At 41.0% G+C, this 27,424-nt stretch overlaps 1 protein-coding gene across 5 annotated transcripts in view; it reads right to left on the reverse strand.

Annotated features, from left to right (window-relative positions):
* lepr (leptin receptor) overlaps positions 1-27,424 on the reverse strand; it is a 41,691-nt gene that overhangs the window by 13,122 nt on the left and 1,145 nt on the right. Inside the window, exons 1-6 of one of the 5 annotated variants that reach the window (XM_014340986.2) lie at positions 13,587-13,972; positions 6,984-7,041; positions 5,738-5,790; positions 3,266-3,493; positions 1,914-2,031; positions 1,287-1,462 (exon numbers count right to left, since the gene is read on the reverse strand). In XM_014340986.2, the coding sequence (XP_014196472.1) occupies positions 1,287-1,462; positions 1,914-2,031; positions 3,266-3,493; positions 5,738-5,790; positions 6,984-6,997 (589 nt within the window). In that variant the 5' untranslated portion in view covers positions 6,998-7,041; positions 13,587-13,972. The other 4 variants (XM_014340985.2, XM_042213155.1, XM_042213154.1 and 1 more) reach the window with 4 other exon arrangements.

Below are 27,424 nucleotides of genomic sequence, written 5' to 3' on the forward strand. Positions count from 1 at the left end.
ACAGTAAAATGTCATCAAAGCATGCTACTAATAATCTATAAATCACATAACGTACACTACTGTACAAAAAGCTGCTTGTTTCAGGCGGGTTTCTCAGCGGCGTGGACCCAGACAAACATCAGACAGGTGGAGCAGGCCTGATAACAAAGCCCCGTTTCACATGTTCAACTATGACACAAACAACCTGAGATAATTAAGTCTCATAAAACCACAAAAATGCCCACGGGGCGAGAAGAGATCAATAAACATTATGAGTAACAGCCAAATCGTTCTGCTCCCACACTACTCCGCCATTAGGAACATGAAGTGCTTCTACTCCTCATCACAAAGCCTAATTTGCACATGTACATAAATCGAGATCAGGAAACAGTTACGCCCTCCCTAATATGACAACAACTGCAGCACCATTGCTTAAAGACAGTTCACACAGTGCAGGTAACAGGAAATAGCCTCGAGTGCCAGTTCCTGGTGCTTCTTATAACTCAGTTGAGTCTGAATAAACTGAATCCACAAAGTGTTTTCTTTTTCCAAGAATACAGAGAAAACACAAAAAGGCAACAGCCACTTTAGCCATTTACATGATGCAAACAATATATAACACATTGTAAATACATATACGCCAAATGGAGAGCCTCAAACCTAGAGTTTTGGCTGAGAAAATGTAAAATCGACACCTCATTAAGGGGGCTCTATTTTTACAAGACATGAATAATACAAGTTTGGTTTCAAGATCACTGAAGTTCAATTAAATGAACCAAAAGGATAAAACTGCAGCGGTGCAGTGAAAAGACAGCAAAAGCCTGACTGTTACTACTCAGTTTCTTTTCTGCTCCGTGCCGTTTCATCTAAGCGGTCTGGTTGAACAAACTCAGCATGCAAAGTGCTTGTCTGTTACTGCGGAGATCTCACAGCTCGGCTGCACACACACGCTTTTAGCTGTATTCCGGTCACGGTGCAGCTATAGAAAGGTCTTTCTCCTTATCTGTCCATCATGTTAAGGTTGGACGTCAGAATGGAGAATTAACCAATGAGAGGTTCGGCATTACCGTCATACATAGACTAAATGTATTCTTAGGACCTTTCATGTGTGGAAAAAAAGAAGACTGTTTGGGAACTTGCTTCTTTGATTGGTAACCGTAATACACTTAAAACAGTGTGGTCACACATATAAAACACCAGAAAAATGACCAAATACCTGGATGTCACTGTCTTACAAGGTAAACTTATTAGCTGAAATTATTACTTTAATTAGTGTGACTCCCCGCTATGAATCATGGCTTTCTCACCAGGTCGGGCAGGAACTCTGAGCAGAACTGGTGGAGCCACGGCATCAGAGATGCTGACAGTTACCATGGCGACAAAGCTTGTTGTTGGGTCAAGAGTGAGTGAGCACATGAAGGAATCCTGCGCCTCACAAACAACGGGATTTTCAGATGCGGGATAGTCACCATCTTGCTGAAATCTGTAAACAGATGGTAAAACAGTTCAGTCAGAAAGTTCTGGCATTTCTTGGTATGTTAGATTATCATGTTTCAGCGTGGTGCATTTGAGTGACATTTCACTATTCAATTCACTGTTGTGTTATATCTTTTGTTACATTTTCTTATATCTTTGTTGACTTGGAGGAAAAAGTACTTTAAGTGCTCAAAAAAATGTCAAAACAGCTAATAAATCAGACTTGAGGGGGAAACCATTGAGTAAAATTCTCAAGTGCCTGTTAGGTCAGTGCTAACCTAATCGCATTAGCCTACCACAGTACAAGCCTGGAGCCAGTGAGATAAACACTTAACCCCCCAGTGAGCAGTTGAGACATCGCCAATCAGACTAAAACACACAAAGGCACATACAATCACTCATTCACACACACTCAACAGGCAAAACGCAGCCATTAACGAGAGCCGCTTCACACTCACAACTGCCGCCGTAAGCTGACTGCCATAAGACTGTCGGACGGCTGACCACGAGACCGAAGATCGCAGATTAAATTTTGCCAGTTTCCATCAATTCTGCAGAGGATGTCCAAACAGGTGCCTGAAACGAAATTACATTTGCATGTTAGGAGACTGTTGGCAGACCTCCAAATGAAGGCTTCTAAGAAAACAGTCTGGTTTAATATTCTTAGAAGAAGCCTGAGACTGAGTGGCAGTCTGGGGAGAGGCCTCCTCCAGCCTGGTAAAAAGGAACAAACCCTCTCTAGCACTGAAATCCTTAGCTGCATGAACAACCTTGGGCTCTTTGCTCAAGTAAAAGTTCTGAAATACAGTTAGCTTTCATGTCACAATCAGAAATAGAACAGAACATCAAATCTATTTACTGCACGTACAGGCTTTACATATATAGGCAAATGATCGGTTTTATCAGTTTCCCATCACCGTGGGAAACGTCTGGCTGCTGAAAGCAGTGGAAAAACATGAATGAAAGAGGCATAAGTGCGTGCTGTTTGTGTCTGTAAATAAAATGCACCCAATTCTTAATTTTCGACACCTACTTTGCACTTTATGCTACATTAATCCGTTAAAACAGCACACTCTTCTTATCATACACAGTTGTTTTTCTGTTTTTTTACCAGTGTAAATAAGGGTTCGTTTTGGGAGTGTATATCCTGCCCAAGGACACTTTGACAGGTGCCAGGGATCAAACCACCTACCTGATCTCGTCTAGCTCCAGTGTTTTACAGAAGGTGAATCACTCCTGATTGTTAGGCATGATAAAGAATCTGGAGATTTAAAATTCACATAAAGCTGGAAGCACTTACACAACACAGCACCTAATAGATCAGTGCAAATAAACAAATTCTCTGCACCATTCCCCGTGTACTTTCAGATCCATACAACACAGAGAGAGGATTTTATAATTATGACTCCTATGTGCTGAGTATTTTTTCTCCTTGCAAAAAAAAGAATAAAAACACACGAAATCCTAGTGAGATAAACCTTATGAACACTGACTCATCAGCCACACTGACAGGAAAGTGGGAGCAACATAAGTACACAATAGTTTTTCATCAGATGTTAACTTCTGCATCAACACAAAATAAAAAAATACACTTTTTAGAGGTTTTGCAAAAACCTGACGACCATAATTTAGATTTCAGTATGTCAACGTACAAAAATGAAATGATCTCATTCACGTTTTGAGCAGACCCGTTTGGACCTGGACGTGATTCAGTGATCACACAGATGAGTATCTACACACAACAATGACAGACACTTTGTATTAAGGCCTAATGTATGTGTTATGAAACATGTTGGCGCTAAACTCTTACCGCCAGAGGATCGGGGATGATGTGAATCAATTCTCGAGCTCTTAAAAGTGCAGCCGGGACTGTGTGGGAGATTTGATTGGGAGAGGTTTGCTTCTGGTGAATTTGTGCTGCCTCCCTCCACACCAAGGTGGGCTGAAGGTAACTCACAGCACAGCTCATCTTGCCACGGGAGGTCCACGGCACCTGAACGCAGAGAGGCTCCATCCTCGGGCTTCAAACTCTGAGCACCTGCTCACAGGGAGGCAATAAAATTAAGTGGGGATGACACACGAGCAGATTTTTAACAAGCGCTTTACTGTGTATTACAATTTTTACTTTTTTTTTAATTTAAAGGGAAAATATGTTTTATTTTATATCTCATTAAAGTGACAGCCTACTTAAGGTCAAAGCTATCTGGAACATTTGCTTCTTTTGACTGTTTCTGTTCCCTAAAATGTTGTGCAATAGCAACGGCTCTTTCATGGAAGTTGGATGCTGAACATCTGCCGAATGTGATGACAGTCTGTGTTTGTGTCTCAGTGACAAAGGCGAAAGGAGAGAGAAGCAAGAAGCCTTTCTTAGAAAGAAAGAGTAAGCGTAATGCAATAAATAGGGATTACTCAAAACTGACATAAGCAGAAATTACGAGCAATAATTGAAAAGATAAAAATAATAGCGCCTCAGATAAGACTCAAGTAAGTCTGCTAAAGACAATAATGTTTACTGATAAATATGACCGACAGATTTTATTCTTTTGATTTGTGTGCTGCTTGTACTCGTGTTTATGAAAAGCACTGTATACATAAATAATTCTTCCACACTTCTTGCTTGGCCATTCTTCACACGTATTAATTTGATCAGATTACATAAAGATAAAATTGGACCTCTGTGTAAGAGGCTACATAACCAACTCTGCCATTCATGTGAGCGTCCCAGACATTATGTCTCTACAGAAAATTAATTACATCTAGATTTAAAGAGGACATGAAACGCTACATATATAAAGGCTAATTTACACCATTGAGCCCTGCTCTCAAAAACTGACAAACATTAGCTAACAGGTGGACTTTCCCGTCTGAGTGTAGCTAGCCAAACAACAGATCAGTGTTGCCAACTCCTAAGTAAGGAAAATCGCTATTGGTTGTCCTAAAAGTCGCTAGAAGTCGCTAAATGATGTCATCGCCTAATTTGCATAATTGGTCATGCTAATATAATTGTAACCTATGTTGTTGAAGAGAGAAATAACAACGTGGAACGAGACATGAAGTGAGTAAAGCATGTCTTAAATGCATTTAGAATTTATTTAGAACTACAAATTAAATTTCTTTTAGCAATTATTGTTTTTTAATGTCACAATTCCAACCGTGCTCCTTTATCCAGGCTTGGACCTGTGCAAAAGTGACCCGAAATAGGCACTCTGGTGGAGTTACTTTGTGTGTGTGTGTGTTTATAAGTAGTTTTAAACCTTGTGATCCACAAAACAGCATAACAGTAAAAGAAGAATTGACTGCGTTACAGTTAGTGCGGGAGCGGCGGCTTTGCTCGTGCGCGTTTCATTTGCTGTTTGGACGCATGTCTTAAGAGCAACCCGCACTTTCACGTCAAAAAATCGTCATAAATAAGTCTCCAATAACACCAGAAAAAGTCGCCAGATTTGTCGCTAGTCAGTTTTTAAAAGAAAAGTCGCTAAGGGGGTCTGAAAACTCGCTAAATATAGCAACAAAGTCGCTAAGTTGGCAACACTGCAACAGATAGCCACTTATTGCTAAAGAGACAGACAGTGAAGTGGACAGTATATCCTCCGTTTCTTAACATAAAACTCATTGTTGCAGCCCAAATGTTATCCCCTCAGACTGATTTTTTATTTTAGTGTCCTTATTTTCATCTGTTTTATCGATTCTGTCACTAGTTACCTAACATAAGCTAATGTAAGTCTATTAGCTGCAACCAACCAACCAACCACATTGCCTCACGTTCGTAATGAGAGAAGATGGCGTTAAACAAGCTAAAACTTTAACTTTAAGCACTTATTTTTCTAAATCCAGCTTCACAGACAGTGTTACATCTATGTCAGTTTTTGAGAGCAGGGCTCAATGGTGTAAATACGCCGTTATATGTGTAGCGTCTTTAAAAGACCAAAATCTTTCTGCCAAAATCTCAAAAAATCAATTTTTACAGCCTCTTACTGATGTGGATGTGCATCTTAAGTAGAAACACATCCACGGATGGTGTACAAATTTAGTGTGCGAGATTGATAAAAGACACGTGGTGACGTGTGTGTCTTTGAAGTGTTTGGAGCATATAATTTCTCTAAAATAAACACTTTCTTAAATTAATCTTTCAGTAAACTAAAAAAAGTAAACTTTTTTTGTTCTACACTCACCACACGTGAGAAGCACTGTTTATTTAAAGGAGAAAAACTATTTAAAGGCTAGAAGAGGTTAAGCTTACAAGCTGGAAGGTCAAAGATGATGTGCTGGAGGTGGAACTCACCGTAGGAAACCAGGAACACAGACACAAGGCCTGTCAGCATTACAGACTGAACCCTGTAGGGAAACAAAGCAGGAATAAGAAATAGGAAGATGGAGCGATGGAAAGAAAAAAGAAAATGCTGAAGGATAGATTTTCATTTAGCATGAAAACAAAGTAAGGTTGTGCAAAACTCAGTGTTTTATGAGTCACTGATTGATTACTATCACTCAATCTAAAAAGGTTTTTCAAGAACAGATATGGGAAAGCAGTGGGAGTTGAAGGAATGCATTCCAGTTTTCTGCAGGAAGGGCACTGGAAGAACTGGAACTTCTCTGCAGACGTAATCATCTGACATAAAAACCTGTGCTGTTACAACACAAGACAATGACAGTTCACAACTGCTTAATACCATTTAAGTGCCAAGACGTTGGTGCCTGAGGACAGGTTGAAGGTAGCTCACATTTACTTTAACTTGCTCCAAGTTGCAACATATGTAACCATGAGCTGCTCCAACAAGACACTTTCTCATGTAGTCTCTGAAAAACTCATACAGTTTCTAAAGTGTTCATCTCACAAAGCTTTCAGAAGGCAAATAAACACATAATTTAAAAAAATAAGCCAATGTTCATGTCTGTCTGTGAGGTACGAAATTTTTACTGTGCAAAAAGAGATCTCTGACTCATTTGGACCAGTGAAACGCAGGACCAGTGAAACTCAAATTTCTGTCAGAGAAAAGAAGTTTAACAGCACATTTAATCCTCCAAAGATCTTAGAAGTTTTTTTTAATGCAAATATAAGAGAATTTCTCTGTTTTTCTACATACTGTAGTTAATCTATAAGTATTGTTCTTTGGACTTAAATTGTAAGAAATAAATGTGTAAAATTACAGAAATGTTCTGGTAGCTTTTTTCTCCACTTTGGACCCACTGAATAAAGCTGAAATCTTCCACAGTAGAAGTTTTATGTCATTTAATTGTTTTCTATTACTTAATTACTTTGGTGTAGTATGAATGTTCATGGGAGTCATTTTTTATTAGTAGGAAAAGCAATAAAAATTATAAAACTGTCCAAAATTCTTTCTCTTCTTCACATTTTTTCAAAGCTGTCCAGTGGCCAAATTCTGGCCCCCGGGTCTTATGTTTGAGATCGTCAGACTACAAGTTTGTGGATAAAAAATCAAAAACTAGTGTTGCTACTTCTGCATCTGCAGCGAGCTCTTTTCAACACCCCACGAACAGAACATTAGAGAACAGACAGTAATACTTACATTGTAGCGGTCATCGCGAGAGCATGGACCACATAGGCTTTGGCTGTGGTGAATCTCACTGAGGACAGAAAAAAGAGACACAGCTGTTTAAGGTGCTTGGATCTCCAAAGGGACTGTAAGCCAGGACTTTGTCGTGACCTGAATAAATAGTGACAATTAAAAGTCTTTGCAAAAGGCAGAGCCAAGGAGATTCTAAATGCAATTTTTCTATTTTAAAAAAAAAAAAAGGTCTCTCGCTGATATGAGCACCTCCCTCTCTCCCGCCTCACACTCAACTGCTTTTCATTCATGAAACACACCAGGCAGGAGGAATGAATATTGCAGGGAGATCTTTTCTGTATTTTGCCCATGTAACTGTTCACTAGACGTCGTGAATATAGATGTTAGATAAAAATAGGCAATTTGCTTTCTTTTCTTTTCTCTCTAACAGAAATATAATCAAATTCAGATGTTTTCTGTTTTTTTTTTTCCATCGACCATCATCGTGAAGCTTTCCACTTCTGCTTGTTTCTGTGCCAAACAAGAGCAGCGAGGCAGTAAATGAATACAATCTTTTAATTCAGTGATACACCAACCCCAGACACACAGCGTCCTGGTGAAAAACAACACCACAGATGCACAGCAGGCACTGTGCGTTTGGTCTGAGTGTAATACTTACAGCACTTCTGTACAATACATCCAGCACTTCTGGATGGATGCAAACTGCATTTCGTTGCCTTGTACTTGTGACATGTGCAATGACAATAAAGTTGAATTCTATTCTATTCTAATACACCAATCATTAGCAAGCCAATCTGTGGCCAAATTTGTAAGGATCCACTGAAAATAAGAGCAAACTGGCCGACAGGTTTGTTATCTGGTGGAAACAGACCATAAAGGATTCAATGAATTCATGTAAAGCAGAAACATCAGTAGAGGAAGCATCTCATCTATTTAAAAGCACGTATACACCTGCCATCACCTTCATGTGATTCTTGGAACAGCTTTGGGGAAAGTCTGTTATGCAAAGCATTGTTATCACTTCAGTATAATTACTGAAAGAATCATCACAAAGGTTTCAGTTTCACGTTAACCTAACAGGAATCCTTTATGACGATATTACTGTATTTAACTAAAATTTCCCCCAAAAAACTCCAAAATTTTTAATGTTAATCCAATCCAACAACTTATGCTGTGCATTTCCTTTTTTTTTTTAGCAATTTTTTATTTTCTTAACTTACGGGGAAAAAGGTAACTCAGTTCACAAAAGCTATGGTGGGAGTAAGATTGCATATAGTGTATCTCAGTTATTATAAAAACAGTGCTCATGGCAGGGTCATGAAACACTTGAAGGCTTAAATGTTGTAGAGACAGATTTCTCACCCACAGTCATTTGCATGTGAGATGGAAAACAAGGATTCCCTGCTTGCATCCGTGTTACAGCATGTGGAATTTGGAGCCAGGATGTTAACATATGTTGAGAAACTTCTATGGACAAAATAGTGAAATAGGAATCTGCCATGCATTTAATACCTGCATCACACTCCGTCGCACAGAAGAATTCAACACTGACACGATTCTCGCTGATTTGCAACACCTCCTACAAAGACTTCAGATTAATCACAGATGTTAATAGGATCGCAGTCACGGTGTAAACAAACTCCTCTACCATATCACAGTGTACTGATTCGTTAAAGTACGCAGGCCCACCAAGAACCAATCAAAATCTCAAAATCACAAAAAGATTGTTCCAAAAACAATAAAGTAATGAATTCCATGTGATCAGCTGTTGCACCATCTTAAAACAGGATAAATAAATCGTGCATAAATACACACCCACGGCGTCGGAAAAAGACGTGAATGTGTTCAAATAATCCTACCTTCGCCCAGCGTGCAACCAAACATGTGCAGCAGAGAAAAAGCTCAGCTGTCAATAAAGTGATGCTCACTTATCATCATCATCATCTGCAGGTGGAACTGAGCAACTCAGGGCTGTTATTCATGCCCTTCTTCCTACTCTGAGCACTGTTGCCCCCCCCCCCCCCCCTTCTTTGGAAACAATTTAGATCAAGACGAGCATCTGAAACTATTTTCCACTTGCAGGACTCCTATCCGTGTCCTCCAGGGACTCCACCTCGCCAACTATTCATCCATGTCTGACTCACACCCTGACTGAAGCTGCTTTGCACAGAGGCGCGCAGGGACTTGTTTCCTCCCCTCCTTCCCATCAGCAGCCACAAAAGCAGGAACATAGTTTCTGCCAAGCTGCATCACAACAAGTTTAAAAAGTTTGGCTATTCCATTCTTAGACACTTTACAGAAAAATGTGCTCTGGAACAAGCATATCATAAAAAGTTCAAGTGAAAAAAAAGTGAGAAATTAAGAGAAACTCAGAGAAAAGTTAGAGATGATGCCCAGAAATCACAATCTAAGAGAAAAGTAATAAAAGGCATTTATTATCAGGCGGCAGGTACAGAAATGACGGAGGGGGAAACACATGCCACTAAAAAACGTTAAAGCTGTCAGTTTGTCAGAAGTGGGCGAGTTAACGCAGCAGTTATTCCTCACTTCTGTGTGGAAAAATAGAGGACCGCACAGGAGCGTGAAAGGTCACAGGCAGAAACACGATCGGACACGGCTTTAGTAATAACGAGAAAGGGTTCTTACGTCGCTGCCGAAGAACTTCGTGTGCGCTTCATTCAGTTGAATTTAATCCTTTCTGAAGACCTGCGCGCCTCTATCACAGCTCACTCCCCGCTAACTGAGACCGAGGGTAGCGATCAGGATTTCCCAGTGACAGACGGGCAGTTTCCCCTCCCTCTCGCAAAACGAGCCGCTGCCCAGAACGAGATTGAAGGCGGCTGAAACAGCTAAAGAGCCGAGGGAGGAGGGAGAGCCTCCAGTGCCCGGCCCATCGTGATGCGTTCAAGACATCTGCGGGAATCCCACAAGAATCTACTACGCTGTTGCTCAAGGTCTAAACTCGAGTGCAGTTTTGAAATAATTTAACCCTCCTCCATTATTATATTGAATATAAAACATGCATTGTAATAAGTATGACAAGATAAATGGAATCATTTGTTTAAAGTTAAAACTGACTAAATCCATCTATCTATGGATGAGTCTAGTTCATGCGTCTCTTTAGCCTGCCATATGTTTATAGATAGGGTAACTACTGTATCTGGTAAGTCTTTCACACCAATAACTGGAATACTGAAAGCCACTTGCACTCGTGGGCCATGAAAATGTGCAAAACGTTAATGACTTGGTTTGCCCTCTCCTTCCAGGTTTTCATTCCATTAAAAGCCCATAAAGTGTGTGAGCCAAGTAATTTTTTGCATATCCAAAATATCTGAGTGAAGCAGTAACTTGCTTTCTCTAGTCACGGTTCCGAAGCACCACTGTTATTAATTCTTCTGCTGTGAACCTGAATCTCAAACCTGAGTTTGAGATATATGTTAACTTTACAGTAAGCACTTGTTATACCCGAGGGCTAAGCATCACACAGAATAAGGGCTTGTCTGATCCCTGCGCTCAGAGGGTCTCGCTAATAATTAAATAATTAATTATTTAATTATGAATAATTATTATGAATAATTAAAGACAGAGAATAAGAAATGTTGCACCTGGGAGAAATTAACGGCTTTACAAGAGCACCATCACGAGAAATATCTTTTCAATTTGTCTCGGGGTTTTGTTTTTTTGTTTTTTTTGACAGTAGGTTTGTCATTGGCCTTATGCGGTGATAAGCAAATTTTACTCCCTTCTTCTTGAGTAAAAAAAGAAAAAGACTGTCACTAAAGCACAAGTGAAACTGAGTCTGCTGATTGTATATGTGCAAACAGTCCAGTAGCCTACTTAGGGTTATTGTGACATCCAGCTTTTTCCTTTAATTTTGAATTACCTTAACAATTTCTTCTAGTCCTGGAAAAAAGAAAAAAGTTTCCCTGTCCACACCACGAAGTCAGCCTACTTTTCCAAATGCAAACAGGCAGTCTGTTATTTGAATGGAAGGTATGTCTGTATTATGATTAACTATACAGGGCTTTCACAGCAGTGAATGAATTTGTTGTTCTGAGTGATGTAGCACACAAGTGAAAATACAGAACTTACTTTATATGTAATACCCGCTGTTCATTCATTGCCCCAAATGTGCCCCAAACAGAACACGTGGTAAATACACAGGCATGCTTTAATTTTCTGATTTGGCACTGTTTAAAACGTTTTGCAATACACCAGGTTTCCAGGACATCGGGACACTTTATCAGTAATCTTAATTCTGGCTGTATCCTGTCTGTCACGTGCATTGCAAATGATATTAAATGTAATGTAATAGCATTCATTAATCAGCGGCTGCCAAACTGACCAAAGCATTGTAGCTACATTTGTGGCAACGCATGAAGTGAAACATAATGCTACTAATTAGTATTGCAGTTGGAATATGTGGTTATTGAGTTGACTAGTCTGTCTATAGGTGTGAATTCTAATTAGTTTAATTTAGAATCTGAGACATATGATTATATTCACTGTGACATTTCTTAAGGGGCACAGTGCGTGGGTGTATGTGAATAGTGTGACAATCCACAGTCCACTTGTGACTGTTAAGTCATTTTTCGGGTTCCAGTTTGCTTTTTAGATTTGATTTTTCTGAACTCTGACTAGGCTTAGGTAAGCCCAAGAGCAGCTCGGTTTCAAGCTGAAACTGCTCTCACATTACAGTTGATTGTGCAAGAAAATTATTGAGAAACATAATTGTGTTTCCTTGTGACAGTGACCTTTAGTTATCATAATCACTGTCACAGTGATTATGTGACAGTTTTGTTTTTTTTTTCGCCTGTCCCGTTTGGCTCTTTTGCCATCAGAATTATTGTCTAAAGGTGAAGAAAGATGCCCAACGGATTTACTTTACCAAATGGAACATCCCAGCCTTGCCATAATGGTCTATTTGATTCACGTTTTATTGTTTATTTTATTTTATTTTCACTTGTTAAATACGAGACAGACTGGCTGACTGGGGAAAAGAAAGGGAAAGAAAAACAGAAGGGAAGAGGGACGGGGATAAAGGGCAAAAAACAAAAACCAACAAAATAAGCAGACAAAAAATAGAAATATCTGGATCACCTATTGAGAAAGAAAAAAAAGAGAACAAGCAGAAGAAAAAAACAAGAGCAACATAATAAACAACATCACGATTATCTATGTGAATATGACAGTAAATACTAAATATTAAACATTATTGTGCAGCACGTAAGATTGACAGCGCACAGTGTGCTTTGAGGTAGGAGCCAAAAAGGGTGTAGTTTGTGTGTGTGAGTCCCCGTGTGTACACCTGTGAGCATGAACGCGCTTGTATTTAAAAGGTTCCTTCATGTAATGATCTGCTAGATGGTGTGGGGAGCCACAGCCCCGTCCACCAGGGCATGAAGCAGGTATGGAGGAGATCAAGACTCCAGACATCCAGAGGCCCCCAGAACACAAGAGACCAAGGAAGACCAACAGAGGGGCAGCCGCGCCACTGTCCCAGAAAGAGCTGAGGAGAGTCCCAGATGAGGGGTCACTCAGCAGCCGCAGCGGCCAGCTCCCCCGCTGACCCCAGTAGGCACCCCCATACTCTGCAACCCGCCAGGGAGAGGGGGCCCAGGCCCCTCCGGACCGGGGCCTAGTTCGGCAGCGCCGCCTGGCCCCACAGAGCCCAGGACAGCCGACCCGACCCCACCACAGAGAAAACTGCACCCACCCCGTCATCCACTCATCTTCCAGACTACACAAGACAATAGACGCCCAGGCTGAGATCTTCCTCCACCTCTCCTGCATCTCCTCCTCCTGCAGAGAGAGTTCCTGAAGAGAGGAGACCTCCTGCAAGATGTAACAGCCTCCCCCACCAGTTGCAGAGCCCCACAGGTGGCTCAATGAGCCGGCGGAACCCTGCACCAGGGCTGGGCCCCCATACACCCACCTGCCCACAACCCTGGCAACACACCAACCGGGACCCAATCCCCCAAGGCCAAGCCAGGGCCCCAGCCCAGAGATGGAGCGCCCCCAGAACCTCATGCCCGTCCCGGACGCACCCAGGGGCAGCCATGCTACCAGGTCAGTAACCCACATCTGTCAGCACAGACCCTCCCCTAGCCCCGCTGCACGCAGCCACGAGGAAACCGTCACCTAAGAGCCAACAGAGCCCTTAACAGGCCATGACCGCAACCCCAGGTTGAACCCTCCAAGGAAGATGCTCCTGGCTTTTCATTTCCAAATGATACTTTTAGCTGCAACGTTAACTGATTAAAGGCTTTTGCCTCAGTTTCACATCCTTCAAAGCTGCATGGAGAACTATGACGTTAATTAGATGTTTATTATTGTTACAGCGATGACAAGACAACAAGGTTTTTTGGTTTTACTCAAACCCTGACATTTAGGTGAACACAAAATATATGCAGTAATACACTCCTTTGAATCTTGTTCAGGAGGTAGGGACAACAATCATATGTGAAAGACTCACTGAGCAAGGCTGGAAATGCTTTTCAAAGATATCAATCCATCAATTTTAGCGTAAACACTGCAGAGAAACTTTAGAGCAGAGAGGACACTGAAAAGCTAAAATAGGCTAACAAAGACATTCACACTTACATTCTTATATGCCACATCATCTGACTCGCATGCCTTTGGATTTTCACAGGGAAATGGAGCATGTGGATGATATCCAGAGCGACATGAGGAACAGATTAAATGTTGTCAGAGACTGCAGCTGGCCCAGCAGCTCTTTACTGAGTGGCAGGAAGGACGGATGTGTCAACATGTGCGTAGTAACGTTTGCATCTGGGGATTAAATGACAGATAATACCCTCACAAATATAGTAGTGCTGGTGTGCATGTGTATGTGTGTGCCATAGTGAGATAGTGCCTGCAGTCACTATAAACCATTATGACGTAGAAAGGATGCGTCACTGCATAAACCGCCTTTGCAAAAAAAATGAGGAGATTAATTTGCAAGGGGAGTTCCTTGATCTGCGTCATGATAGAGGTGCATCACCTCGCTTTCACAGCCCACCGGTCTTTATGGAGATTGATTTGGCTCATTGTTTTCAGCAGCCTGCGCTGCACTGTCGCTATACTATACTGCAGGGATGCTTGGAAGAATCTGGTTTCACACATTCAAAATCCACCCACACGAGCGTCAAACAGGAGTAAAAGGACGAGAGATGACAAGTATGTTTGGTTTTCCTGCTGCTGCATTTGTCTTTAGTTACTTTTTTGTCAATTTATGTGAGAAAACATGTGATTCAGCTGCTTGATGGAAAACAAGTGTAAAATGCTTTTTTCCTACTTTTGGACCATTTTTAAATGGTAAATGGTAAATGGTCTGTATTTGTATAGCGCTTTACTTGGTCCTAAGTACCCCAAAGCGCAAATGTTTGAATAGTGTTATTCACACTTACAGACGACATTACTCATAAAGACAACATGCTTTGGATTGTGGAAAAACAGCAAACTGCTGCCAAAGTTAATAGCTGTTCTTGTAAACCCAGATCTCTTCAGCGCTTCAGCTGACATTCTTGCTGTTGGGGATATTTGACATTTTTCATGGCACTTTCAAAGAAAGTTAGTGAAAAATTAGATGTGTAGTGTCTGACATTGTACATAAAACTGGGTTAAAATCTAAGGTTCAGTGATTAACAGACCAGTGGAAAGACAGCCTCACCAACAGCATGACATCATCCTCTGGAATGACATCATGCTAACCTGTGTGCAGCGGTGACAACACCAACTGGTATGCTGGTATTAATAAAAAAAAATCTAATTATAAATCTAATTTTTAAAATTACAAGCTCAGTGTCTGATGAGTGACAGGAGCAGTTTCTTTGTTCTTTTTTTTTACCACAAGGATCCGGTCTGCATGTGCTTTCTGTGCTGATGTTCAGTCTTTGAGGTGGTTGCTCTTTGTTGTGGGGATTAGACAAACCCTGATGTTCAGTAAGAAAAGGAAGAAGATAACTGCTCCTACATGCGTCGCATTACCATGTGAGTAATTGTTCCTTATACAAACTGAAACGGCTACTATTACTATTAAACTAATGCAATCACATCATGGAACACATTTTTTTTTAAAAAATATAATAGAAACCTCAACTAAAATCCACCAAAAAAAAAAAAATCTCAGTTGATCTAATTGATCAATATCTTTTAATAGTAAAAAGTTATTAAAAAAACAAAACAGAAATGTCACAAATAGTTTGACGTGACGCCATGCACCATCTCACCAACAAGCCAAATGCTGTCAGAGAAGGGGGGGGGGGGCTCAATCCATGTCCGTGCTGCTTATGTCCACATGAATTGTGGGGGGGGGCTCAATCCATGTCCGTGCTGCTTATGTCCACATGAATTGTGGACATAAGCTCAATCCATGTCCGTGCTGCTTATGTCCACATGAATTGTTTGTTGTACAATAATTTGTATGAGCCACTAAAAAGTAGGTGGATGTCCTGACAAGAGATCTACAGTATCATTGCTGCAGCAGATGAGTCACACACGGTCTCAACATTATGAGTGGATGCTGTCTAACAAACACCCCCCAGTGGCTTGAAGCATAAAGATGCCTCTGCGTCTCACAGGTTGGGAAGCCATTCATGAATAGTTAAACACATGGCATGCTGAAAAAACCTTTGGGGAGGGGATTGCATAGCGAGAGGATGAGGTCATCCTTAAGTCTGGTAAGGATGATGTCACTTGAGGGGAATGATATCATCTCTTCATTTTAAATGCATGATGTACATGTTTTCATCCCCTTCTACGTGAATTCAAATCATATTCAAAGAGTGACTTCAAATTCATGCTTGCTTTGTACCCTAGCTTTCCATATTAAGCTGTGACCCTTGCATCTATAATTTCAGCATGAAAGAGAGGAAATAAGGCAGGAAATAGAAACAGATAAATCGCTATTGTTAGTGTGTGTGTTCCACAGAAATTACTCATCTGCCATGTTTTTGTTTTCAGCTATTCTCTGGAAGGAACCCGTTTGCAGTTGGCAGGAAGGCTTATCTTTCTATAGAAGTTTTATACTTCTTCAGTATTCTTAACTGTGTATTTTAAAGGAGTAAAGAAAAGACAAAACAAAACACAACTCACAAACACGCGTTGTCGTCCTGGAGCTGCTTTTTCTTGGAAAGAGAGAGCGATAGGGCAAGAGGCCAAATTATGCAGAGCAAGAGGAGCAACAGTAAACTGTGTAGATATGTGCATTAATTCATTATTTATTTTCTCCACTTCTTGTGTGCCATAAGCGATCCCATAACATAATATAATATATAAAATATTGTGTATATTGCATTGTTGTGTCTATTAGACCCCATTCCCGCAAGACTGCTCAAAGAAGTCCTACCATTAGTTAATACTTCAATTTTAAATATGATCATCTATCTCTATTAACGGGCTAAGTACTGCAGTCCTTTAAAATGGCAATAATTACACATTTACTTAAAAAGGCATCACTTGACCCAGATATCTTAGCTAATTACAGATAGTTGTAAAACAGCTGGCTGATCATCTGCAGAGGAATGGTTTATTTGAAGAGTTTCAGTCAGGCTTCAGGGCTCATCAAAGTACAGAAACTGATTTAGTGAGGGTTACATGTGGTCTTCTTATGGCCTGTGACAGTGGCAATAAGAAGGATCAAACCTCAGTGCAGTATTAGATACTTTTACTGTTGACCACAGTATTTTATTATAGAGCATGCTGTATGAATTAAAGGTACTGTGCTGGTTTAAATCATATCATAGACTCTAATTTGTTAATGAGGAGTCCTCTTCACACACTTTGTTTAATTATGGAGTTCCACAGGGTTCTGTGCTAGGAACAATTGTGTTTGCATTACATATGAGGTTTCTTCCTGTTAAAAGGGGGTTTTTCCTCCCCACTATTGCCAAGCACTTGCTCAAAGGGGTCATTCGATTGTTTGGGTTTTCTCTGTATTATTGTATGATCTTTTCCTTCCAATATAAAGCACTTTGAGACGAGTGCTGCTGTGATTTGGTGCTATATAAATAAAATTGAACTGCATTGAATTGTTGCCTTTTAACAAGAAGATCCTGGACTCTAATTCACTATCTGGTCTGTATGCAGTTTGCATGTTGTCCCCGCATTTCTGTGAGTTCTCCGGGTTCTTCCAACAGTCAAAAGACATACAGTTAGAGGGGTTGGGTTAACTTATGGTTTAAATTGGTCATAGGTGTGAGTGTGATTGGTTATCTAGGCCTGTCATGACTTGTCCAGGGTGTACCCTGCCTCTCACTCCATTGCAGCTGGGATAGGCTCCAGCCCCTCTTGGAACCCTAAATTGGACAAGTTTGGAAAAATGGATGGACGTAATATAACTAATTTATTTATTATATGGTATTTTCCACTGGGGAAATTTTCGGCCCATGCTTACGGGAATACATTTTCCCTTCCAACTCCCATCTTGAATTTTCTAATTCTAAAGATGTGAATGAGTATCTGTGCAGTTCAATACAGAACATCAGATGTTTTTAGTGTGTTTGTGCTCAGTGTGCAGAATATACTGTTGAGCTCTCTGTTTTCATGTTTGTGGAAGGTCCTTGGACTGGACATCCTTGTTTCCACTGGCATTTTGCCCAGGCCACACTATGAATGTCCCTGTTAGAAACGCAGTCACGCCTAGCAGGCAGCTGCCTTGCTGCTGAGCAGAAGAAATCCTGAAAATTTGCCAAACACACACCTTTGCCCTCATGGGGTTTTTTTTCTGAAAAGACATGACCACTCAGTAGTTGAGGGCACATGCTTGTTATATCATGAATTTGATTCTTCATCATATATGCAGCAGTGTGTACTGACAAAAGCGTGCTTTCCCAGTTCACAACTGTAACACGTGTTTCCTTACGGGATGTGCTGGCAGAAATACAAGCTGACACTGCTTCTGTCATTAGCTCTTGTTTGTACAGCCAAAATCTAAAATAAAAACAGGCCAATCTTTGGAAGCCACACCAGCAGAATATTACTAAGACACATGCTACCCACCTGAACATTGTTGAGACAAGCACACAACACAGTCTGGAATGTGGGGCCTCCCTGCTGCTGCGGAATCGGGGCGGTCTGCTTCTCCCCACCCCAGGGAAAAGGGTAACACCACCTGGGTCTGGGTGCAGTTTCCCCCTCCAGGGGCAAGGGTACCTAGACCCAGGGCTTAGAGTACGCTTGGGGAGTGTGATTGTGTGTACAGTGTCTCTCTATGTCTGTCTCCACGTTGGGTGAGTGTTGAGTAATTGCATATGAGAGCATGAGGGTGGGAATGGATGTTTGTATCTGTGTGTGCCTGTTTGTCTGTGTCCATATGTCAGGTCGGGTATCAGACGCCACCTCTCTGGGGACATCCCAGGTCCTCCGAGGTATGAAGGTCTATCTCCCCACTTCCACTGCCAGTGGCAGACGCCCTCAGACATCGGTGCGTTGGTGGTTCTTTGTGTCTGGGGATGGGCACCCAGGTACACACCGGCTCACTCCTTGGTGGCTGCTTGTCGGGGCCTGGAGCCTGGGGCCCGCTCAGGCCACTTCGGGGGTGGGGTGCCCTCAACCTCTCGGCCTGGGGCTCGGTCACTCTGGCACAGCTGGCTGCCAGCGGAGCTCACGGGCACGTCACTGCAACTCCCCCTGGCTTCTGCTCCGCGGCTGCTGAGTGAACCCTCATCTGGGACTCTCCTCAGCTCTTACTGGGACAGTGGCGCGGCTGCCCCTCTGTTGGTCTTCCTTGGTCTCTTGTGTTCTGGGGGCCTCTGGATGTCTGGAGTCTTGATCTCCTCCATACCTGCTTCATGCCCTGGAGGACGGGGCTGTGGCCCCCCCACACCCTCTAGCAGATCATTACATGAAGGAACCTTTTCAAAACAAGCGCGTTCATGCTCACAGGTGTACACACGGGTGCTCACACACACAAACTACACCCTTTTTGGCTCCTACCTCAAAGCACACTGCGCTGTCAATCTTACATGCTGCACAATAATGTTTGATATTTAGTATTTACCGTTATATTCCCATAGATCATCGTGATGTTGTTTATTCTATTTATTCTCGTTTTCTTCTGCTTGTTTTCTTTTTTCGTTCTCAACAGGTGAAATTAAAAAAGTTTCTACTGTTATCTATTGTTAGCTAGTTAATTGTGATGGTGTTGTTTTTATTATGTTGCTCTTTGTTGTTTGTTTTCTCTTCTGGTTTTTTATCTCCATACAGGTGATCCAGGTGTTTTGTTTGTTTTTCTTTTTTTTTTCTTCCCCCCTTTCTCACCATCTCTTCTCCCCTCTATTTTTCTTTCTCTCCCTCTCTTTCCCTCATTATTTCTCCCTGTCCTATCCCCCAGTCATGTCTGTCCTGCCTTTAAAAAACGAAAATAAAATAAATACATAATTATAATAAAGGTCAATCAAATGGACCAATATGGCAAGGCCATGATGATCCTAAAGATCCAAACGGGACAGGCAAAAAAAAAAAAGCACACAACACGCTGCAAAGGCACTCCCTGATGGCACTAGCTTATCCCAGTGTAGGTAATCTGAAATATTTTGACATTGTTATTTTTTCACTTGCGCTTTATTTTCTCATCAGAAATGTGCAAGTGTGTGGCACAGCTGCACATTAGATGCAGTGTCTGCCACTTCTAAAAGAGACGGGCAAAGAAAATAGCCGAGAGGCAGAAAGAAAGTGTGAGTCAGGCAGTCCAGCTCAGCCAGACACTTATGTGCACAAAGCCCCAGAAACAGCTCTGGGTGCCAATATACTTTCACTGAATTTGCAACAGGTGATGAAGCTTTCAACATTAAGGCCTCCTGGCCCACTCATAACACTGTTGAACCATTAAAAAAATAGATTTAGCAAAAAACCCAAAACAAAATAAAGATGTACCTTGGGCTCAATGGTGTTATTGCAATGTGTTTCTGCTCTTTGTGCTCTTTGATTGGCCGATAAATTGACTAACATTGGAAACAGTCATTTGTTTCTAGCTTTCTGTTCTTATTTTCTTACTTTGGTGACCCTCCTGTGTTTTTGTTGAACAGATTTGCCTTTGTGCTGCTACACAGATGGAGGTCGATGATATCATGTGCACAGTTATGACGTAATAACCCCACCCGCTCCAAACAGGTTGTGTTGTGCGTGTGTGACAGAGAGAGAGAGAGAAAGAGAGCAAGAGAGAGTATTAGTGTGCAGCCCTCAGGTCTCACAGGAGTCATTGAGAGAGCTGCAGCGAATACATTTCATTCGATTTGTAAAGATCTGTGCTCCTCAGCTGGCACAAACACCGCCTGGAAAACAAAAAGCACTGAGTTATTTTGTGTGTGTGTGTGTGTGTGTGTGTGTGTGTGTGTGCTGTGTGTGTGTGTGTGTGTGTGTGTGTGTGTGTGTGTGCGTGCGTGTGTGTGTGTGTGTGTGTGGTGTGTGTGGGAGGGTGGTGGAGTGGGAGTAAAAACCAGTGACTGCCAGATGTAAGTGGATCCATCTGGCTGTGACACCAGCAAGGCTTGAAGATGAACTCGCGTGGGGTGGAGCTGTTTAGCATCAGAGGCCATAGCAAAGGCCTTGGGGGCCCAGTTGAGATGAGTATTGCCTACTCATCTTGTAGTCGTGTCTTTCTTTTTTTCTATCACCCTCTCTGTCCTTTTCCCTCTGGCTCCTACACATCAGCGCACAGTCCGCAGCAGCAGGCATGACAATGTGCTGACACGAGAACACTGTACTGACTCTCACTTTGTTGTCCATTCTGCCAGAACCACATCATCAGCGCCTGATAGAATGACTTATAAAACCACAGCCTTTCTCTGGTGCACAGTTTCACTCTTATTTCTGTGCACACACGCGCGCGCACACACACACACACACACACTGTGTTTTCATATCTTGTGGGGACATCTAATTGACATAATGCTTTCCCTGGCCACTTACCCATCAAAAATAAATGCCTAACCTTAATCCTTACCCTAAGCCTAACCTCAACCCAAATGTAACCCTGACACTAAAATCATATTTTGAGTCTCAAAAATGCCTTCAAACTCGTGAGGACCAGGATTTTGTCTCCATAAGGGCTGTTGGTCCCCACAAGTATAGTAAACTTTGAATTTTTGGTCCCCACAAAGACATGAATACACACTCACACACACACACCGACACACTGAGCCAGTGTGTCGCTGATTCTGTCCAAAGTAAATTATGTTTTCAGACACTCACACAGCTTCTCTCTTACTTTTTCCTTTGAGAGACGAGAAACTCTTTAAAGGATCATTTCTCTTCTTTCCACCTTCCAGGGCAGAACACAAATATGGAAAGAATTAGCGAGAATAGGAGAAGAGAGGATTCCCAGAGCAAAACTTGTGCGTCATCAGATTTGATTATCTCGAACCCGGTGTGCTGGCCCTCGCGGCAATAGTGATAAAACAGTAAAGAAGTGAAGTGGAGTCAGGCAACAAGACCAGTAGTTGACTATCATCTGACGTCTAATATCATGACAATGAGTCTTTTGTTTCCTGCAGTGATTTAGTATTTTAAATCTTTAAGTAGACTTTCAGGCTGAATAAACTGAAACAAATTGCCTGTCATTCCCAAATGGTAAATGGACTAGTTCTTATATAGCGCTTTTCCACTCAAAGCTACAGCCACCCAAGTCATGTTTGATCAAATAATTTATACTACTGTATTGTTTAAGCACATACAGAACTCATTGAGATCAAATCAGATTGTCTCTGGTGTCGGCTTTGGCAACTTAAACTCACACACACACGGGGAAAAAATACTCCAGTTCCAAGGGAACATTTATGAAACAGGTGTGTGGCACTGGTAAAAATTCAGTCTGTGCAGCATGAACATATTGTAAAGCAAGTTCACATAAACCTAGACTTAGAGCTTTTTATTGTCATTGTGCAGTTTATTGCATAGCGAAATTGGTTAGCTGGATCACAAAGGTGCAAAAGTAAGAAGAGAAAACGATATACAACGAAGGGAAAAAATAAATAAATAATAATAAAAAAATAAAAACCAATATATATGTATACATATATGTGAGTGAAACTGTACACATGATGTATGCGTAAGAAACATTGAAACAGAAACATTGTGTGGCTGTATACAAGGGCAGTTATAAAATGTAATAAATACATAAATAAGGGTGGAGGGGCTATGGTCATTTAGGAAATATATAACTCCTCTACTTCCTTCTAACTCAAGAAAGCCTACAGATAGCTGCAAAAGCAATAAGAAAGGGGAAACCGAGCCCATGCAGCATTGTTTCCCTTGGCCTGTGCCCAGCCAATTTTTACATATTGAGAACACATTATTGTGGACAGAAGGGCTATAACAGAAACATTAGTAGTAGTCGTAGTTGTTTACTGATTAACTAAGACTATCGATCAAACATATCTAGGAGGAAAAAGTAGCAACATGCCAGTGAGGAGTCTTCACAAACAGCCCAAGCAGGCAACAAAACTGGGTTAGAGTGTTTCTAAAAAGAAGCTAAATGTAATTCAGTCACTTCTCTTTTTGTAACACCAGCTCTGTTGTCTGTCTAGTCACTCCCACACTCATTAGCAGCTTCATTTTCTATGTTTAACTCTAGAACTCTGCTGTCCTGCTGCTGGCCTGTTAAAACTACCTGCTTTAAAATATTCGCCTGTTTTTGCTCAGCAGCAAAGCTTCCATTTCTCCTTAATGCATTTGAGCATGTGCAGTTTTACTAAGATGGCTCCGATTAACAACAATAGATTTTTGGCGGGCTGATGTCAACGCAGAAACACTATGTGAGGACAGGTTCTGAATTACCAGGCCTCTTTTTTGACTTTGTTTCAGAAAACACAGATGTTGACGTCTCTATGACGGATTGTAAATATTCGACCTGAATAATGTGAAACACGTCAAGATGACCTTACCCAGTGCGTAGCTGAAAGGTTACATTTGTTAACAAATGGCTCTTTGAGGAAGTTCTGTGAGAAGTAAAGCAGCAACAAACACACAGACATTAATCCAACAAAATCGAATACCAAAGTCTCTGCACATAAATAAATAATATAATCAGGTCAACAGAGGAGCCTTCATCGCTGTCATCTACGCTGCTCTGCATCCTGCACCCCTGACTGGATACTAATAGGTAGCTAAGCAACTGCTGAATGCTAATGGCAAACCTAATGTCAATAAACATATCCAGGGCCATTTTTACTGAATACATGACACTAAAGTCTTTATCAACTCAAATTAAACTGGAAAACCAGGCTATCAGTAAGTGTAAATGATACTCACTCACTCTGTGCTGCTGATTTTGTGTGTGGCAAGCCTCCCATAAAATAGCAGCTTTAGCATATAAAACTGGAATAGACTATTGAAAAGGTAAAAGCCAATAAAAAAAATTAAAGAAAACCACTCTCTTCCTTTTGCACTCCACATAAGCACAGGAATCTGCACCACAGTCATCATGAAACTATAAGTACTTATAGGAAATTAAAGTTTGAAACAGTTAAACCAGGGGGGGGGGCGAGGAGCTCCGATAAATGCTGGAGTTTGTTTTATATCAATAAATCAGAATCTTGTGTTTACCAACAGTTTGGCTTAATGTCCACAATTCCCCCAGTTTTTCAGTTGCCTGTATGTGAGTTTCTTTTTCATTCTTAAGGTACTCGTGTTAAATTAGACAGCTGCAAGCTGTCAAGTGCACGCAATAACATCCTTGTGGGTTTCTGTTTGAGTAATGCCTTAATGTCTCACTGCATCCGTTGAGCACCACTGAGAGCATCACTTTGGTTGTTATAACGCCTCGCAGGGCCGTATCATTTGAGATGCAAACTTTCTTCCAGTGCCATCCTGAATGAATGCTCTATATCTATTCTTTCAAATCAAATTCTCCTGGCGCAGGTCATAGAATCCCCTTTTTTATTTCAGTGTTTTCCAAGCAAAATGGCTTATTGAACCTCGAGTTATATTTGCAGTCTGAAGCTGTAAACCATTGAGGCTATCGGTTCAGTTTCAAACTCATTGTCATTATAATCAAGCTTTCCTCCAGGCTTAGAGTGACATTTAAAACATAAAAACTGTGTAAATAATCATTTTTAATTAGAGTAAAACACTTACTGCAACTCACTGGAACTGCAACACTTACAGTAATGGAAGGAACAAAACTTCTAACCAACGTATTTTTTCACCTTTTTGAGTATAGCTTGACCTTTCCTATGGCGTTCAGGAGTGACTAAGCAGAGCTTGGTAGAAATCAGTATGTGCACGTGTAACTGCACATGGGTTTGTGTGTGTTATCAGAAAACAGATTATCAGAAAAATAAACGAACCACGTCACATAACAGCCTTAATAGAAATTGTGGGTGAATTAGTGTCCGAGAAAGAGGAACAGTGTATGGGTGCCTGTAAATGGCATATAAATGAACGAGCAAACAAAACGAGGACTGCGATAATGGCAGAAAATGGAAAAAGTGAAGCCGAAGCAACACAGAGAATGAAGCAAAGCACAGAAACTCATTTCATTATATTTATCTACTTGGAAAAATATATATATTTTCCAATAAGTGAATACTGGGTCATGCCTTCCTTCCTAGAATATTGGCACCTCTACATAGCTAAAAGCATTAGCATCATATCACACTGACATAAACCGATATAAACTCATAAACAGGTGGGATGAAGTATTTTGTTGTGGGACGCGCAGCACCGGAACATTTGGTGATCATATACTTCAAGCTGATGATTCACAGGAGAGACGGAAGACAAGCAGACACACTGAGGCATGGGAACATCAGAATGGTACGCTTCAAATTAGCATCCTGATGAATGCCAGGACCAAAGGGTTCTCAGCAGAGCAATGCACTGTAACAAGATGATCAAAGGTATTCACATCATCCATCGGGGGTTTATCTGATCGGGGTTCTCCAAAAGAAGTAAAAGTTTCTTTGTTTTGTTTTTTCAACTTAAATTTGCTGCATATATGTCAAATTTTATCTTCCCGTATCCTTTTTAGACAGGAAGGATTTGTATTTCAAATAATGCTTCCTAGGTTACTTTCTTTTTTTCCATCTAATCTCTTGCTCATCCTTTGAATCTGTCAGCTTTCAGACTAAACAGAGCTGTGTGTATCCCTACACAGAAGTCCCTCACACACACACATACAGAGTTTATCTTAATGTTTACACCAAGGGCGGGCGGACGGACGGACGGACGGACGGACAGATAGATAGATAGATAGATAGATAGATAGATAGATAGATAGATAGATAGATAGATAGATAGATAGATAGATAGATAGATAGATAGATAGATAGATAGATAGATAGATAGATAGATAGATAGATAGATAGATAGATAGATAGATAGATAGATAGATAGATAGATAGACAGACAACTGCGTTTCAAGTGAGCAAACAAAATGTGAACATTGGCATCCTCGAAAGAGTGTCCTTTATCCTTAAGATGCAGATGGACTGCTGAGTCTTGTCCTGTGGAGGTGGCTCTTCTGTGTTGTGCCATGCGCTTGTGAAGTGGCTGTTTGGTCTCTCCAATGTAGAGGTCTGAGCATTCCTCGCTGCACTGTACAGCATAAGGCTCTTTCGAGGATGCCAATGTTCACATTTTGGACAGAGAGGACAGATGGTTTGAAAGAGGAGTGAAAGAAGCCATCTATGTCCACTGTGAGCGACCATCTTTGAACAGAGGCGGGGTTTACGACACCAACTCTCTGCCATCTATAATCCAGTTTTGAGATCCCTTCCCAGACGCCTTAACGCCCACTCACATCCTGGGCCATCTGACCTCAGGAATTCGCATGATAAGGTGGGGCCAGGTTTCACAATGAACACACCCGAAACTCTGGCTGATTGGGACCCACGCCCAGTTTCCCACCTTGGCTCAGGCGATTAGAGGATCATCAGGGGGTCCTTTTGTCCCTCTGTGGGGGGTCACTCCCACTAGGTTTATATCTGGGACTCTCCACCATTTGACCTTAGAACTGAAGAAGCTTCTCGGATGAGAGGTGAAACGTCTTCAAGCAACTTAAAGAAGTCCAGACGCTTTTCTTTGCAAGCTCCTTTGACTACGATGACCTGGATGACTGAGAACCTTCACAGACTCCACGCACATTGTTTTACATAAATGAAATGTGTTTGCCATCCAACCAGCAACAGAGTCATGCTGCCAAATTTAATACACTCCAGGTGGAAATAAGTCTCCTCTCCAAACTAGTACCCTGACCGAAATATATTATTTGCTTTCTTGACACCAATATCTGCACAATATAGTATTGTGAAAATGTCCTGAATCCCTCATCACTTTATATTTTTCTAGGAAAATGGGAAATAGTTGCAGTGATTTATTGACACATGCAAACATACATGCACATGGAGTATATAAGGAAAATAAAAAAACAATTCAACTTTCCACTCATCGCTCCATAAGACCTGTGTCCACTGTGGCAAGTAACATGTGTCTAAAGATACAATTTCAGATTAAGTTTTTCCAAAATGTTCTGTTATATGTAAACCAAACTGTGTTTTTATACTTGAATGACTCATATTAGGTGACTTAACAAAAAACATTCCTCTGAAAATGAGTGAAAAAGCAAAGAGAAACTTTGAAAGCCCTTCAAAAAGCCAGTAATATTCTTACTTATTATTCGAGACCACTTTTTTTAAAATGTCAGTCTCCTTGGAGATATAAAGAAATAAAGGATGGTTCAAGACTTTTGCATAGTGAAAATTTAGTTTGGTTTAGGTTTGGTTAGAAAAAAGCCAACAAAATAATGAAAAATGTTGCTGCTGATCCTAATTTGGAAACATAACTGCACAAAATCATCATCAACAATGGACAAAAGTCTTACAGTTTTTTCTGATGGCTTAAGCACATTTTTTGTAACTATTGGCTATTTTTGCAAAACTCTACACACAAGTAAGAAAACTCTTCACCCAATCAGCAAAACATTGTAGTTTTCTTGTAAAAGTGAATAACCCTTGCTTAACTCTCCACACCTTTGTAAAAATGGTATTTTGGTATCCAACAGTTAACACAAGCCATCACATTAATAAGCACACAATGCACCAACTACACACTGATGGTATGAATGAAAAACACATCTGGCTTTTGCTTTCTCTGTGCACAAGGTAGGCTATGTCAGATTGGGGTCATACTTTTGTCACAGGTCCATAAACATATATGGATCCAAACTTCAAGTGTTTATTCACACACATCAAAACAAACACAAGTGTTTATTTCCAAGTCAAAACGAAATAGTAATTTCACTGAGGAAAAAAAAAGAAATCAGTCTACATTGTGTCGTCTCTCTGGATCTGGCCACAAAATTTTTTCTACATCACATGAAATGTCCTCTAGTCGAAGGCACTGGGGAAAATATCTTCTGGACTTTTACATCTATGGTATTGTTGTGTTTCTCATTAGAATATGGCAGTGCTACAGATCTTAGTGCAAAGTGACTGTAC

The sequence above is a fragment of the Haplochromis burtoni genome, unplaced genomic scaffold (assembly GCF_018398535.1).
Source record: "Haplochromis burtoni strain Fernald_Lab_line unplaced genomic scaffold, NCSU_Asbu1 Contig_423, whole genome shotgun sequence".
NCBI classification, from domain to species: Eukaryota; Metazoa; Chordata; class Actinopteri; order Cichliformes; family Cichlidae; genus Haplochromis; species Haplochromis burtoni.